Source organism: Bos indicus, chromosome 29 (assembly GCF_029378745.1).
Source record: "Bos indicus isolate NIAB-ARS_2022 breed Sahiwal x Tharparkar chromosome 29, NIAB-ARS_B.indTharparkar_mat_pri_1.0, whole genome shotgun sequence".
NCBI lineage: Eukaryota > Metazoa > Chordata > Mammalia > Artiodactyla > Bovidae > Bos > Bos indicus.
In genome coordinates, this window is record NC_091788.1 from 29,782,893 (window position 1) to 29,797,945 (window position 15,053).

A 15,053-nucleotide genomic window follows, 5' to 3' on the forward strand; every position below is an offset into this window, starting at 1 on the left:
GGAGAATCTCAGGGATGGAGGAGCCTGGTGGGCTGCCGTCCTTGGGGTCGCACAGAGTCGGACATGACTGAAGCAACTTAGCAGCAGCAGCAGCATTTGAAAGAGGAATTCGAATAGTTTCACAATGTTTCATTGGAAGAACTCAACCCCAAGGACAGATGTGTCAGGAAAGCAGATTCCGGTTCAACCCAGACACAAAGAGGGCAAGAAAGAGACATTGACTGGACATGCACTGTGGGACGGGGGTTTACCAGATGCTGGATGTGTGTGTGTGTGTGTGTGTGTGTGTGTGTGTGTGTGTGTTGAGGGGGTGGTTTGGGAAAGATTCAAGTGCGTTTTGTATACTGGGCACTTCATTTCTGTTAGTTTTACATCAGCTCCCCCTCAGATCCTCAGGCATTAGATCCCAGAGGTTGGGGACGCCTACTTTAAGGGGTTCTGATTTACCCTGTCTGGATTCTCATGTTTTCTCTGGATACAGGGGGTGCCAGCCACCCTGGGGTGGATGGCAAGCCCAGATCCCTATTCTCTGCTCCCCAAAGAATGGCTAATGGACATTCTAATGCTCCCCCAGTTAGGATGAAGGCATCAGAAGGGAAGGGCCATAGAGCCAACAGGGGACGGCAAACAGAGGACAGCAGCCTATCTGCCCCACCTATCCCCACTACACGGGACCCCAATCCCCAGGAACCATCTGCCATTCTACTCAAAGCTGAGTTAGGAACGAATGGAGCCTAAAGACCCTGTGGAAGACAGGGAAGAACATTGGCTATGGGTTGAGTGAAGGACAGGGGTCTTTCCACTGTCCTACGGCCACTGAGAAGCCGAGAGTACCACAGCCAACATCCCTGGGCCCAGCGATGCCCTGCCTGGCGTCAGCTCTGACAGCCCCTGTCCTGGCTGAGCCCCAAGGAACCTAACACCTGACACCCAAGCTCATCTCACTGGGGTCCAGGAATCTCACCCTCCCCCAAACCCTGCCATCAGATAATGGAAAACTCTGACCTTATGTCAGGTTGTCATAAGAGACAGCTATAGCAGCAGGACGTGCTGAGAACAAGAGAGGGGAGAGAGAGCTGGGATTCAGAGAGGCCAGCCCAGCAAGCTGGTGTCCATTCCATTTCCAGGGCCCTGACTTTGCAGGCCAGATCTGGCCAGGAGCTTGAATGTTAGTGCACCGACTATGTGCACCATTCACACTTGTGTGTGTATAAATTGTATCAAGCATATATACAAAACTAATATACAGCTTGATGTACTGTAACTCCTACCTGAGACAAGAAATAGGACATTACAAGCACCCAAGAAGCCCCCCAGACGCTAGTGTAAGTTTTTCGTTTATAGTCACAATAATCTTTACAAGAAAGGAGGTATTATTATCCCCGTTTATCTGTGAAGAAACTAACACTCAGAAAGGCTCAGAAATATCCTAAAATTTTTCGGTTGATCAGTCAAACCTGAACTCTGGAGTGTGTTTGACTCCAGGGCTCCTGCCAACACTCCACCAGCGTCTCTCCCTGAAACGTGAGGAAAACACGAGAGGCACAGACAACGTGAGCCTCCCGATCCCCGTGGTCTGGAGGGCTGCACGCAGGGGTCCCGCACTGGACGGGTGGTTGGACCTGGCGAAGTTGGGGCCTTTGCCACATCCATGCTCACACTCTCTGATTTCATATTACTGAAATCAAGTTTCAGGGACTGCGGGTCCTCCCCGGCCCGGTCTCGCCCTCCCCAACTCTGCATTATGGATGGAGTGAATCATCTGGTAAATAATTCACCTGTAATCAGGATGGTGAGGGTAACGGGAGATCCGGGGTGGGTGTGTCAGGAGGTGCCCCGGTTGGCAACTTGAGCCAGACTGCCCCCCAACCTTCCAGGGCTGGGCTTTGCTCTGGAGAGAGGGAGCCTGAGAGGCGGGCAGGAACCTCGGCAGGGCGGCCACGCAGGGAGATGGGGCCATGGTGGGTCAGGGGGCCCTGCTCAGCCCACTCGGCCTCCTGCTGCTGGCACCTCTCTGTCTTCTGCATCCAGGGGCCTCGGGTGAGTGATGCTCAGTCCGCCCTCCACAGGAGCCCACCCCTACTCACATCCCATTATTTCTTTCCCTTTCGTCCTCCTGATCCTCTTTTTGCCCTTGTGTAGCCGTTCAGTGAAGTCCATTAACTTCATCCACCTGCCAGACATCAGCCAGTGCGCACCGAATGACCTCTCGTGCCAGGGTGGGAAGGCAGGGCCGGAGCACCGAGAGTGCTCTGCTCTTCTGAACTTTGAAAAGCTGTAACAGCTTGTGCCGAGGGCCACTGTCGGGGTGTTAGCTTAGTGTGACACAGTCAGACCTGGGTTTCAGGACGTTCCTTCCAAAGCTGACAGATTTCAGGGAGCTGGAGGCAGTGGGGAGATGTTTGCAATAGTCCAGGTGGGAGATGCTCATAGCGTCCAAAGTAAGGTCCATGGGGTTGGAAAGAACCAGTTTCTGGATTAAATGCCTTTCTTCTTGACCAGCTGAACATCAGAATCTTGACTCTGATCCCGTCCCTCCAACTCCATGCCCGTCTCCTCCTCTTCTCTCTCTGGGGAAGCTGACAGCAATGGGGAGAATCTGAGGTCAGGGATTAGGCAGGGCTCCAACCCCAGCTCCGCCATGTACCGTGTGGTTTTAGACGAAGTGATTTCATGTTTCCGAGTCTGGGGAGGGTATGCCGTGGTTGTTATGGTGAAGATCAGTAGGTGATCAGCAGGGGAAGAGTTCAGGGCAGGCACGGTACGGGGGGTACTCAGTCAGCAGAAGCTTGTGTGCGGGAGCCCTGGGGCTCGGTCGTCCTCTGAGGCACTTATCTTTCCTAAGTTTGCTGAGGCTCCCTGCAGCATGCTGACCACAAGCGACAGAATAACAGGGGCCCAGGCAGGCGTGAGGGTGCCTGCTGGATCTGCCCCATCACTGCTGTCTACTGCCTGGTGGACCAGAAGCTCCATGAGGGCAGAGATGGAGGGCTCATTTGTCACGGTAGCCCATGCCTGGCCCCGTGCAGGCGCTCCAGATTAACAGCTGATGAATGAATGGGTGCTGGGTGGGCTGACGGCAGGCTGGGATCATCTTCCCTTTGCTGCAGTGGGTCTGGAATCCCCTGGAGTCTTTACGCAGATATCTCCAGAGCCTGAGTTACCAGTGGTCACATATACCTCCTGAGCCTCGGGGGTCATTGTCTGGCTGGTCATCAGATTGACTTCTGGATGGTTGTTAATAGTCAGATTCCTGGGCCCTGACACCCCTCTCCCCACTCGGGGATTCTGACTCAGTCTTCCGAGATAAGGCCCAGGAATCTACATTTTATCAAGCTTTCTGAAAGGCCTAATGGGAACCTCTGCTCCAATCCATTCCCCGATTTCAAGAAATCCCCTAACCCACCCACTTGTATAGCACAGCCAGACAGGAAGCTCTGTGGGCCCCTCAGAAACCATCTCTTGTCTTCCAAGTCCCTTCTGGACTTTGATAAGGCTTATGCTGCCTTATCAAACCCTGCCCAGCCGGCCCGCCCTGCAGACCTGCAGGTAACAGAGATTCTGGGCGAGGAACTGGAGCAGGAGACCTCAGACCAGCCCGGACAGTCTGCGTTGCCTCTCTGTCTCCAGGGCAGCCCCATCCGACCAAAGGAGCCCCCAGGGAGACCTCCTCCATCCAAGGAGTGCGAGGCGGCTCAGTGGAGCTGGACTGTGGCAGCCAGTCTGCCCCCCTGGTGGTCTTCTGGAGCTTCACTCCCCTGGGCTCGCTGATTCCCCAGCCTGTGGCCATCGCCAGTGGAGGGGAGTTCAAGGTGGAGGCCAGCGCCTCAGCTCTGGGGGCCGTGAGTCTGCGAAACAGCAGCCTGGTGCTGTGGGAGCTGCAGGAGGGGGCCCGAGGCCACTTCCTGTGCCAGGCCCTGCATGCGGCCAGCGGCCAGCTCCACGCCACCTACTCTTCCCTCGCTCTGGCCGTGCTGGGTGAGGGGCCTGGCCGGGCACCCCCGCAGGCTTGAGCTGCTGTGCGTGCTGCTTGGAGTCTATTTGCATGTGCCGCCCGTTGTGTTCTGCTGGGCTAGGGTTCTATGGGGCCCTCCTCCTGGGAGCAGGGACACCTGGGATTATGCGAAGGGACGCTCAGGGGCCTGCCAGCAAGTGCTGGGCCGCTGGGCACGGCCTGGGTCTGCGATAACAAACACAGGGCCTCTCCTTCCTCTGGCCAGTGCCTGTATCGAAGCCTCAGGTGCGGCTGAGTGACCCGTCCCCAGTGGAGGGGGCCTCCTTGGTGGCCACGTGTATAGTGCGGGAGGGCACGGAGCCCGTGACCTTCGTCTGGCAGCATCAGGCACCCCGAGGCCCTGCAGAGGCTCTCATGGGGGTCACAAAGCGTCTGATCCAGCTGGACCCCGTCAACCGGACCCACCTGGGCTGGTACACGTGCACTGCCCACAACGCCGTCAGCCAGCTGAGCAGTGATGGAGCCTTCCTGGACGTCATCTGTGAGTCACAGTGGCCGAGGGGAAGGGGTCAGGGCTGGCACCCACCTACCCGCCTGGGCTTGGCCTCCTGACACATCTCGGGACCCCCTAGGAGTACCCTAGCCCTCCAAGAGGCTCCAGCAGGCGGGAGTCAGGGCTTTGTACCCACTGGGGTCAAAGACGGCTCTAGTACAGGGCATGTTCACCTTGTTAAGGTCGAGGGCCCTGTTCCCAGGAAAATGTGCATACATTCAAGGTCAGTTTACCCTAACTTCAGGGGGGGGCTCAGAAATTCTGCTTTTGACCAATTGGACCCTGAATAAACAGGGAGGGAGTTTCAGTGAAAAGAGAGGGTGGCAATTTGATCCTAAGTCTGAGGCTGAGAGGTTGCAATTAGAAGTCAGAAACTTGTCTTGGAAGCACACACAGCAAACAAAGGATTAGAAAGATCTCCAAAACAAGTGAGGAAAGAAGCAGCAATCTGTACAAAAGTGGATCGAGGACAAAAATAGTTATTTCAGTAAAGAGAACACATGTAGCAACTTAACTTCTAAAAATTTTTTTCAAAAGATTTTTTTGAATTTAAAAATGAAATCAGGGGTTTGTGCGAAAGATGAAGACTAGGATAGTCTAGCGCTATACTGTCCAATAGGGTAGCCACTGTGTGACTGTGATTTCTTGGGATGTGGCTGAACCTGAGATGTGCTCTGAGTGTAAAGTGCACACTAGACTTTGAAGATTTAATCTAAAAATAAGTAAGTATATCTGTGCATATATATGGGCTTCCCCAGTGGCTCAGACAGTAAAAAAATCTGCCTGCAATGCAGGAGACCTGGGTTTGATCCCTGGGTCAGGAAGATCCCCTGGAGAAGGGAATGGCAACCCACTCCAGTACTCTTGCCTGAGAAATCCCATGGAGAGAGGAGCCTTGCAGGCTACAATCCATAGGATTGCAAAGAGTCAGACATGACTGAGTGACTAACATACACACGTATCTATATATATACTTATATATACATACATATATATATATATTCATCAATAGTTTTTAAAAATGACTTTTGAATAAGTGTACATTATTTATTGATTTAGTTTTTAAAAATTTTGTCCATGCCACATGACATGCAGGATCTTAGTTCCCCAAGTGGGGATCAAACCCATGCCCCCTGCAGTGCACGCACAGAGTCTTAACCACTGGATGGCCAGGGAAGTCCCAATATTTTTTATGTTGATTGTGCATTGAAACTATAATATTCTGCATGTATGTGGTTCAACAAAATATTATTAAAATTGGTGTTTTTTTTCACTTGGTTGGGTTTGGTTATTTTTCCTTTCTAAGATTTGGAAAATTTAACACATGTGTGGCTCACATATACCTATTGGATAGCGCCGGTCTAGCACATTTAAGGAGCTAGGACTCTGCCTAAGGATGTCCACTAACGATGTGGCCTGTGGAAATTGTCAGCAGAGGAGCATGGGGGAGACAGGTGAGAAGTTCTTGGGAAGGAATTAGGAGCAGAATGAAACCAGCAGAGAATTCAGTCATTTCTGGGAATCAGGGAGAGAGAGGACCCAGGACACAGGGGCAGTGAGGAGAGCTGGCTGCTAGGGTTATGCTCAGGGCATCTTCTCACCCAGTTTTTATCCCTTTCCAGTCTAAAAGGATCAACTGCCCCAGTTCCAAGAAACCCCTCAATCCCAGGCAGATGGGAAGGACTGGGCATCCTGCCTCTTTTCTGCCCAGCTGGGTCTTGCCCATCCCCCGACCCCAGTTCAACCACCAGTCCCTCAGGGGCTCCCCCAGCCCAAGGTGCTCACCTCCACCAAGCCTGGTCACCTACACTGGACTGTGAAGGCCCCTGCTCCTTGAGTTCCTGGGGGCCTTGCACAGTAGTCGACACAGCTGGTACATCATAGATACCCACTGGGTAGGGAGTGAACTCAGCGACGACTGTACGAGTGACTGAAGGTATGGTAAGTGACTGGGAGGTATGACAAGCCTTCCTTGCCCTCCAGATGGTCCAGACAATCCTGTGATCACCGTGGAGCCACTGGGCTTCACTGAGGAGGGATTTGGGGCCAGTGAGAGGGAAGAGGTGACCCTGAGCTGCCTGGCTGCATCCAACCCCCCCAGCCTCTACGTGTGGCTCCATGACCACACTCAGGTGCATGCCGGGCCCACCTACGTCATCGCCAGTGCCAGCCGTGCCCACACAGGTCTGTACACCTGCCTGGCCCACAACAGCCGCCTGGACACCCACACGCAGACCAGCGTCCAGCTCACCATCTACTGTGAGTGTGTGGGGAGGGGCCCCTTGCAACAGGAGTCCCCCGGACCTGTGCTCTAGCAGAGTCCAGGGGCCCTGGTGTGGATGTGGATTGGGAGGGAACACTTGGGAAACCAGATGGAGTTGCTAGGTGGTCAGAGCGGGTCTATAAAAGCCCTCCAAAGTGGGAAGGGGCGGGAAGACGGGATGACCATATGTAGACCCCTCCCCAGGGAATTGTTCTTTCACCCTGGGGACTGAACTGAGGCACAGAGAGGGTAAAGAGAAGGGCGCAAAGCAGAGAAAGGGAGACTTCCCAGGTGGGGGCCTAGGGGGCTCTGGGATTCCTCACGGACTCTGAATACCCACCCCTCTCCCAGCCTCTGCCCTTGGCCTGAGAACTATGCCTTTCCCTTATCAGCCCCTCACACAGATCACTCTTTCCCGGCTCACCAACTTCTCTCTACTTCCTCCACCCTTGACACCTCAGGCCTCCAAGCTCCCAGGTCGGTGGAGGGTGGAGGGGGGGTTGCGGTGCACTGCTCCAGCCCTGCCCTCACACGCTTCTCCACCCAGATCCCCCCAAGGCACAGCCCTCCTGTGCTGTTCTCCCTGCCCCTGGGGCACTGGCTTTGCTCTGCACCTGGCCTGGGGGGCTTCCAGCTGCCCAGCTGCAGTGGGCCGGACCCCAGGGAGCTGGCCCCACTGCGCTCAGCAACGTCACCTGGAGTTATGCAGCCACGCATCTTGCCAACGGCAGCGCCTTCACCTGCACCGGCAGGCACCCAGCTCTGGCTCTGCCCATGCTCTGCAGGATCACACTGTGTGAGTGGAGATGGTAGATGGCAGGGCATGCTAGTGCAGGCAGAGGAGTGGGCAGGGGGCCGGGGCCCAGGCCACTGGGGCCATGCAGTCGGAGAAGGGGCTGCAGACCACAGTCCCCCAGACCTGCTGCTTAATGGGGAGGTGGCAGCACGGCTCAGTCCCCACCTCCAGCTTTTCTCTCCTCTCCAGCCCCGGTCTCCACCCACACGGTGGCTTAAGTCTGGCTTAGAGCCCCGTGACACCCTTGTTACCATCTCCTAGCCCCCAGGGAAGACCTTATTTTTACTGGTCTATTCTCGCATGCTTGCATCATCCACAGGATCTTAAAGAGTTGGGCACGACTTAGTGACTGAACAGTGAACAATTATCGCATGCTGGCCTTGAGACTTGCCTTTTCTACGTTGGGAACTCCTTCCCATCTACCAAGGCCAAGTTCATATGTCGTCCTGTCTTCAGTCCTCTTCCCTGAAGACCCAGAGACTCTGTCTTTCTACCTATGCTCTAGCACACATCAGATTATATTGCACTCTGTTCCCACTGTTTCCCAGGCACATGGTCAGCCCTCAATAAATGTCAAATGAATGAATGAATGAATGAGTGAGTGAGTGACTGTGTACTCAGAGGCATGAGTGAGTGAAGCAATTAATGAAGAGTGAAGGGATGGGTAGGCCTTCCAGCCCTTTCTCCTCCTGTAGCGCCGTGCTGAGCCATGATTCCCTACCCAGGGGAACCGCTCTGGAGCCCCACTTGCTGGACCATGGCCACAATCAGAGACCAGTTCATCATGCTGAGCTGTGAGTGGCCCGGAGGCGAGCCCCCTGCTGTGCTGAGCTGGCTTGATGAGCAGGAGCAGCCTCTGGGCAGCAGCAGCTCCTCCCCGGCCGTCTACCTCCTGCAGGCCCAGGAAGACCTGGCTGGCAGAGAGTTCACGTGCCGGGGCACTCACCCACTCAGGGCCCCTGACCCCCTCTGCCAGCTACGGCTAGGTGAGTCAGAGCTAGAGGCTTGGTTCTGGGGCGGGATGGGAAGAGTGGCTCTCTGGAATTAGGGTGAGGGGCTCTGGGGGTTGGCGGCTGAGGAGAAATGCAGAGTAAGTCAAGACCCTGTGTCACCTCCCCTCCCAGGGCCTCAAGTTTTTTGATGCATAAAATCAGGGGGCTTGGTCTAGGTCTGTGTTGTCCAATAAAAATATAATGTGAGCCATAGATAGAATTTAACATTTTCTAGTAACCATGTTTTAAAAAAGTAAAAAGAAACAGTGAAACATTTTATTTAGCTTGATATACCCAACACACTGGGCTTCCCTGGTGGCTCAGACGGTAAAGAATCTGCCTGCAATGTGGGAGACCTGGGTTTGATGCCTGGGTCAGAAAGATCCCCTGGAGAAGGGAATGGAAACCCACTCCAGTGTTCTTGCCTGGAGAATCCCATGGACAGGGGAGTCTGGCAGGCTACAGTCCATCGGGTCCCAAAGATTTGGCACGACTGAGCGACTAACACAACCCAACACACTGATATACTAATTCCAACGTGTAATAATAAAATTATCAGTGACATTTACATTCTTCTTTCTTTTCATACTGCCTTCAAAATCTAATGTGTGTGTTTCCAGTGGCAGAACGTCTCAATGTGGACTGGCCACATTTCAACTGCTAAATTGTCACGTGTGGCCGGGGAGTGGGGGAGGGGGGCTGTTATTGGAACGCAAGGTCTAGACTTGGAGGGATGCTGTCGCCCTCGTTTTCATCAATTTGCACAAGGTGCCTAAGTGTCTTCTTGATTTGCATTAACGAATCAGGCACCAGAAGTCCTCCCCTGCTTCTCCTACTCCCTCTGTTTTTGGTCTGATTTCTTTCTCTGTCTTCATCAGGCCATGCCAGTCCTGCTTATCGCCAACTCATGAACAAAGAATTAAACATGAAGTAAAAATTTGAGAAAAGCGAACGGCATAGCCGTCACCCAGAACACTTGTCACAAAATGTTTCACGTCTTGGTCTGCAGAGGCCGAGTGACTAGCATGGTTTTCAGGGAGGTCCACCACTCAACATATTTCTTTCCCTTATTACTCAGCCTCAGGACTGGAAATTCCATCACAGGAGATTCATGCACACCTGAAACCCTGGGTCTTTAGGAGTTAGTCCATAAGAACAGCACCTGCTGTGGGCCCGGCCCTGTGCCTGGGGTGGAGGAGCTGTGGGCCTTTGGGGGGTGGGGATAGGAGGCCCTGGGCCAGGTGCTGGGAGGAGGCGGTTAATGCAGAGGTTAAGTAGGGCGGGGGCCCACCTGCAGGAGCTGCTCTGGGGTCGGGATGGAGAGAAGCATCATGAAACACAACTACTGTCAGTAAAACTTGGAGCAGGTGGTGCTGGGAACTCGGCATAAAATGAGAGACTGAAAGAGGGGGCAGACGGGGCCAAGGCAGGCTTCACTGTCAACTCTACAGCCCTCCCGTCTGCTTTCTCCCCTCCCCTCTCCCTCCACCACTGGCCAGCGCCTCCCCTCTGAGCATCCCCACCAGCACAGCGGGCACCTTCTCACCTTATCCTCTCTGTCCCTACAGAAGCCCCTCAACTGGCAGTGGCTGAGCCCCGGGTGTCAGTGCTGGAGGGGGAAGAGGCCTGGCTGGGATGTACCCTCCTGGGGGGCATGCCACCTGCCCAGCTCCTCTGGCTGGGACCTCAGCGACGGCAGGTGGAGCCAGGCACTTTGGGATTCACTCTGCACCCTGAGGGGACCCAGCTGCGCCTGAATGTCCAAGGTGCCGACCCAGTCCGCCACGGGGGCACCTACCAGTGCGTGGCCCAAAATGCCTTGGGCAACAGCAGTCGGAGCGTCCTGCTGGAGGTCCTGAGTGAGTGAGGGGTGGTGTGCACATGTGCGTGTGTGCGCAGAGGGAATGGGGAACCTCCAGCCACTGCTCTTTAGGTGGAAAGGCACACGGATTCTCTGCTTCAAACCTTGGATGCCTTATCTTTCTCAGGCACAGATGGACCCTCAAAAAACACAAACCCCACGTGAACGTGAATCGGATGCCCTCGAGTTCAGGCAAACAGAACTCCATGTAGTCAGAATAACTTCCTTTTCCTCCATTTATAAGGGGCTTCCCTGGTGGCTCAGACGGTAAAGAATCTGCCTGCAAAGCAGGAGACCTGGGTTTGATCCCTGGGTTGGGAAGATTCCCCTGGAGAAGGGAATGGCAACCCACTCCAGTATTCTTGCCTGGAGAATCCCATGGACAGACCATGGAGCCACGGAGTCGGACACAACTGAGCGATTAACACACACCTCCATTTACAGAGGAGGAAACTGAGGCCAGTGTGTAAGTCTAGGGTAACACAGACCAAAACTACACAGAAGTGGTCGAGGCTACAACCCCCGTCTCCGCATCCCCACACCACCAGCTGTATCTCAACGAAACCCTAATAAGCCCTGGAGCACACACATGCATGCATACACATGCCTGTATGTGTCCCCGCCTTCACCCCAGGATACCCCGCTCCCCCCAACGTCACCATCAGCCGCCTGACCTATGGGAGACGCCGGAGTGAGGTGCAGCTGCAGTGGACCGTCCGAGGCCCTGGCAATCTGACGGGCTTCCTGGTGCAGCGAAGGGCCGGCGTCCCAGGCCTGGGGGCAGGGGCTTGGGAGACCATGGCTGGTGACATCGAGCCGGAGAGCAGGGGCCGGCGGCTGGGGGGCTTGGACCCGGGGGTCCTCTACGCCTTCCGCGTCCTGGCTCTGAATCATCGTACGGCTGGCCATCCCTCTGAGGTGAAGACACCAGGTGCCTGGGCTTGCGTCGTGGAGAGACTTGCTTTTCTCCACTGAACCCACCCCAAGTCATTTTCTTCTCCGCAGGGCATGCGTTCCTTTGTTGTTTCCTCCTGAGCCCCTCCACCCCCAGTCTCTGTCCTCCCCTCCGCCCTCCCCATCTCAAGTAACCCCACTGCTGTCTTTCCGTCCCTCTCAGAGTCTCTGGAGGCCTGGGCCTAGCAGCGGGAACCATAGTCCAGTTCAGATCAGAAGAAATAGTGAACGGGAGTTGTAGTTGCTGGTAGTTAAATTAGGGTGAGGGCCCAGCTCTGCGCCTCAGTCTCACCTCCCGGGGCACAGGTGGGCTCTTGGCTTCCTGCTGTTCATTCTCCACCCTGGGTATTCCTTCCCTCCCGCCCCAGGCTGCCGAGATAACCAGACTACTGCCTGCTCTGCCAGATAGAGGGGGCTTGGCTGGGGACTCAACACCCCAGGAGCCCAGGCAGGCTGAGCACCCTCTCCTGGGGAGATACCTGGTCTCCCGATTCTCTAGGTCAAGGCTTGCTCTTGATCACAGCCCCCAACCCCCAGGTGGAGGGCCAACCGGAGGAGCAGGGCACGGCCTGCATGATGCCCCAGAGCCACTGTTGCCGAGCTCAGCAGTGGCTCTAAACCTACCCTGTACACCCTCTCCTAGCGGACCCTCCCTTCAGCGCCTATGCGGCAGTGCTGGGTGCGGCAGGCACAGGAATGGTGGTGGCGACAGTGGCCTCCCTGCTGGTGTTCCAGTATGCTGCCCGGCACCCGGACACCTTCCCCTGTGAGTGGGAGGCTCAAGGACTGGGCTGTTGACCCCAAGAGGCAGCCCCGTATTAGATAGGTTTCCCTGGTGGGTCGGATGGTAAAGAACCCACTTGCCAGTGCAGGAGATGCTAGAAACTCGGGTTTGATCCCTGGGTGGGGAAGATCCCCTGGAGGAGGAAATGGCAACCCACTCCAGTATTCTCGCCTGGAGAATCTCATGGACACAGGAGCCTGGTGGGCTATGGTCCACAGGGTTGCAAAGAGTTGGACACAACTGAGCAATTTAGCACACAATACGTAGACTCCCCTGGGCAGAATCTAGGCTGTTCCTTAGTTGTGCCCTCTTCCCAAAGCTAGAAGTCCATCAGGGCTCCAACCCTGAACCTTGGGGCATCTAGGGCACCCCCTTCCAGGTTCCTGAGCCTGGGGAGAGGAGGGTTATTCTTCCGGGACCTAGGCTGGTTGCTCAAGAAATGCACCTCTTCCTTTTCTTCCTTCAGGCCTTGGGTGCTTGCTCGTCCCCAGGTGCGTGTGGAAGCCCAATCACTCTGGAGGTCAGGATTTTCTTCTAACTGGACAGGAAGGCTGGGAAAGTATAACTTTACTCTCCTACTTCACCCTCAGGGAGCAAAGTCACCAAGATCAGGGCTCAAGGGGTGGCCCCGAGGCAACGCCAGGTAAGCCCAACTTTACCCCCAAACTGGGGAGAAGAGTCATGAGTCACCCATGGTAATCAGTCTCCCTTGTCCTCTGGGAGCAACCGGGGACACCCCCAGGCATCTCTCTTTCCTTTGCTTGTGACCATTCTCTGTAGGCACCGAACCATCCCCCACCACCCCAGGTTCAGATCCTGCACAAGAATCCACGGAGCCCCCGGTAAATGTCACCATCACAGTGACGGCCACACCATGAGGCCCCAAGCGAAGGTGCCGACAGGCTTAGGGGAGATGGTGGGGGGATGGGAACATCCCCTCGTCACATTGAATCTTAAAGACAAGGTAGCTAAGACCCTAACTACCCCTTCCCGCTGGATAAGCATCTTCTTACAACCAGCGGAAGGCTCAGCTGCAGGGCCTCTAATGACTTGGTTACGAAACCAGTCCTGGCCCAGCTCATGGCAGACGGAGGTGGAAAAACCAGGAAGACACATGACTGCGGAGAAGATCGCTGGCTGTCTGAGGGCAAGTGAGAACCATAGTGCTGGGAATGGTGTCTGGACCCATATGACCTAGCTTCCTGCCTCCAGCCTGAGTTCACGCACTGAACAATCTCTCAATAAATCACACATGATGCTCTCACTGGTGGAGGGTTATTCCACTTGCAGTTCCCACGGGGAGAAGCTGATCAGCTTCAGTCGGGACCCAGGTTTCCCTACTGGGAGGAAGCTAGGAGATGGGAAATGAGATAGGCATGTGTGTGTGTGCCCTTCATGCAACGGTAGCAAGAAATGTGCTCTTCTCCCATCTAAGTACTAACCAGGCCTGACCCTGCTTAGCTTCCGAGAGCAGATAAAATTCGGCGCCTTCAGGATGGTCGGGCCGTAGAGATGTGATCTTCTGGCTCTTTCCCAATCTCCAGCTTCTTCCCCCTCAAACACAAGCTGCACCAGGGCTGGTAGAGAGCCAGGTGCCCAGAGCCCTTGTCTCCCTTTCACCTCTCGTGCGGGCACAGCACAGAGCCTGCCGTGGCCAAAGGGCTCACAGTCGCTGGAGTCGAGAATCGGTGCCAACAAGACGGGACAGGGGTTCCTGCCACCAGGCTGGGGGAGCTGGCTGCCAGGGGCCTGGGGCTGGCCAAAGTCACACTCTGTCAGCCGCCGGTATGACTCACTGGCTCCGAGCGTGTGTGTCTGACATCTGGGTGAAGCACAAATGTGTGCTTGTTCCACTGCCTCCGCAGGGGACGCAGAGGAGAACAAACAGCCAGGCGGCCAAGGGATGGTCCTGCCAGGAATCGGGAGAGTGGCGCCTGAGAGGAAACGGAGCGCTGACAGAAACGGCGCGCTCGTTTCTCACGGACTCAGTCTCTACGAGAAGAGGGCTTTCGGGTTCCCTCAGAGCTCTCAGGACTGGGGCTGAGGGTCAAGGAAGGCCCGTTTAAATCTCCGGAACACGCCGTGACAGGCAGAAGTCCCTGGTGGCTTTCTGGTCGAAGCAGCCCAGACACTGGGTGTTTTTGTTTTTGGCTGTGCTGGATCTTGTTGTTTAGTTGCTAAGTTGTGTCTGACTCTTTGCGACCCCATAGACTGTAGCCCCCCAGGCTTCTCTGTCCATGGGATTTCCCAAGCAAAAATACTGGAGTGGGTTGCCATTTCCTTCTCCAGGGGCTCTTCCTGACCCAGGGATCGAACCCGTGTCTCCTGCATTGGCAGGCAGGTTCTTTACTCTCTGAGCCACCAGAAAAGCCACGTGGGAAGTGCCAGACCTTAGCTGTGGCACACAGGATCTAGTTCCCTGACCAGGGATTGAACCTGGGCCCCCGGAGCGTGGAGTCTTAACCACTGGACACCAGGGAAGTCCCACCCCAGACACTTTTTTTTTAGGGCAGTAAAGCTAAGCTGCTTCTTAAGACTAAATTTCTGGGGTTAACGGTAAAAATAGACAAGGTCTGAGAAGGGATCCCTCTTTCTCACTCTCCTCTGCCCCCATTTCCTTCTGAAGAAATGCTAAGCCCCCTAAGGGGATGTATCTGCTTTGACAGAGCTCCTTGCTGCAGATATTTTCCCAGCCACACATAATGTATTTGTCCTGGATCCTTTTTCTTCAGGGTTGGATCTCTGCAGTCAGATCAGAAAGGATTAATTCACTTGACTCTAAGCTGCGCAGAGGAGGTTTTTAAGGAAGGACACGTCCAAAATATTTCAAAGACATGCACCCATCTCCACCACAAGCTATAAGCAGCTTCACACAGACAGGGAGCATCAGAGAAC

At 55.0% G+C, this 15,053-nt stretch overlaps 1 protein-coding gene across 1 annotated transcript; it reads left to right on the plus strand.

Moving 5' to 3' along the window:
- The first annotated feature begins 1,923 nt into the window (after positions 1 to 1,923).
- VSIG10L2 (V-set and immunoglobulin domain containing 10 like 2) lies at positions 1,924 to 13,128 on the plus strand. The gene is made up of 12 exons (XM_070782585.1): positions 1,924 to 2,040; positions 3,631 to 3,978; positions 4,221 to 4,496; positions 6,492 to 6,767; positions 7,319 to 7,567; positions 8,293 to 8,553; positions 10,128 to 10,418; positions 11,055 to 11,351; positions 12,018 to 12,140; positions 12,625 to 12,649; positions 12,749 to 12,801; positions 12,939 to 13,128. Exons 1-12 carry the CDS (start codon positions 1,959 to 1,961, stop codon positions 13,034 to 13,036), a joined length of 2,379 nt encoding a protein of 792 aa, XP_070638686.1. The 5' UTR covers positions 1,924 to 1,958; the 3' UTR covers positions 13,037 to 13,128.
- The last annotated feature ends 1,925 nt before the right edge of the window (positions 13,129 to 15,053 follow it).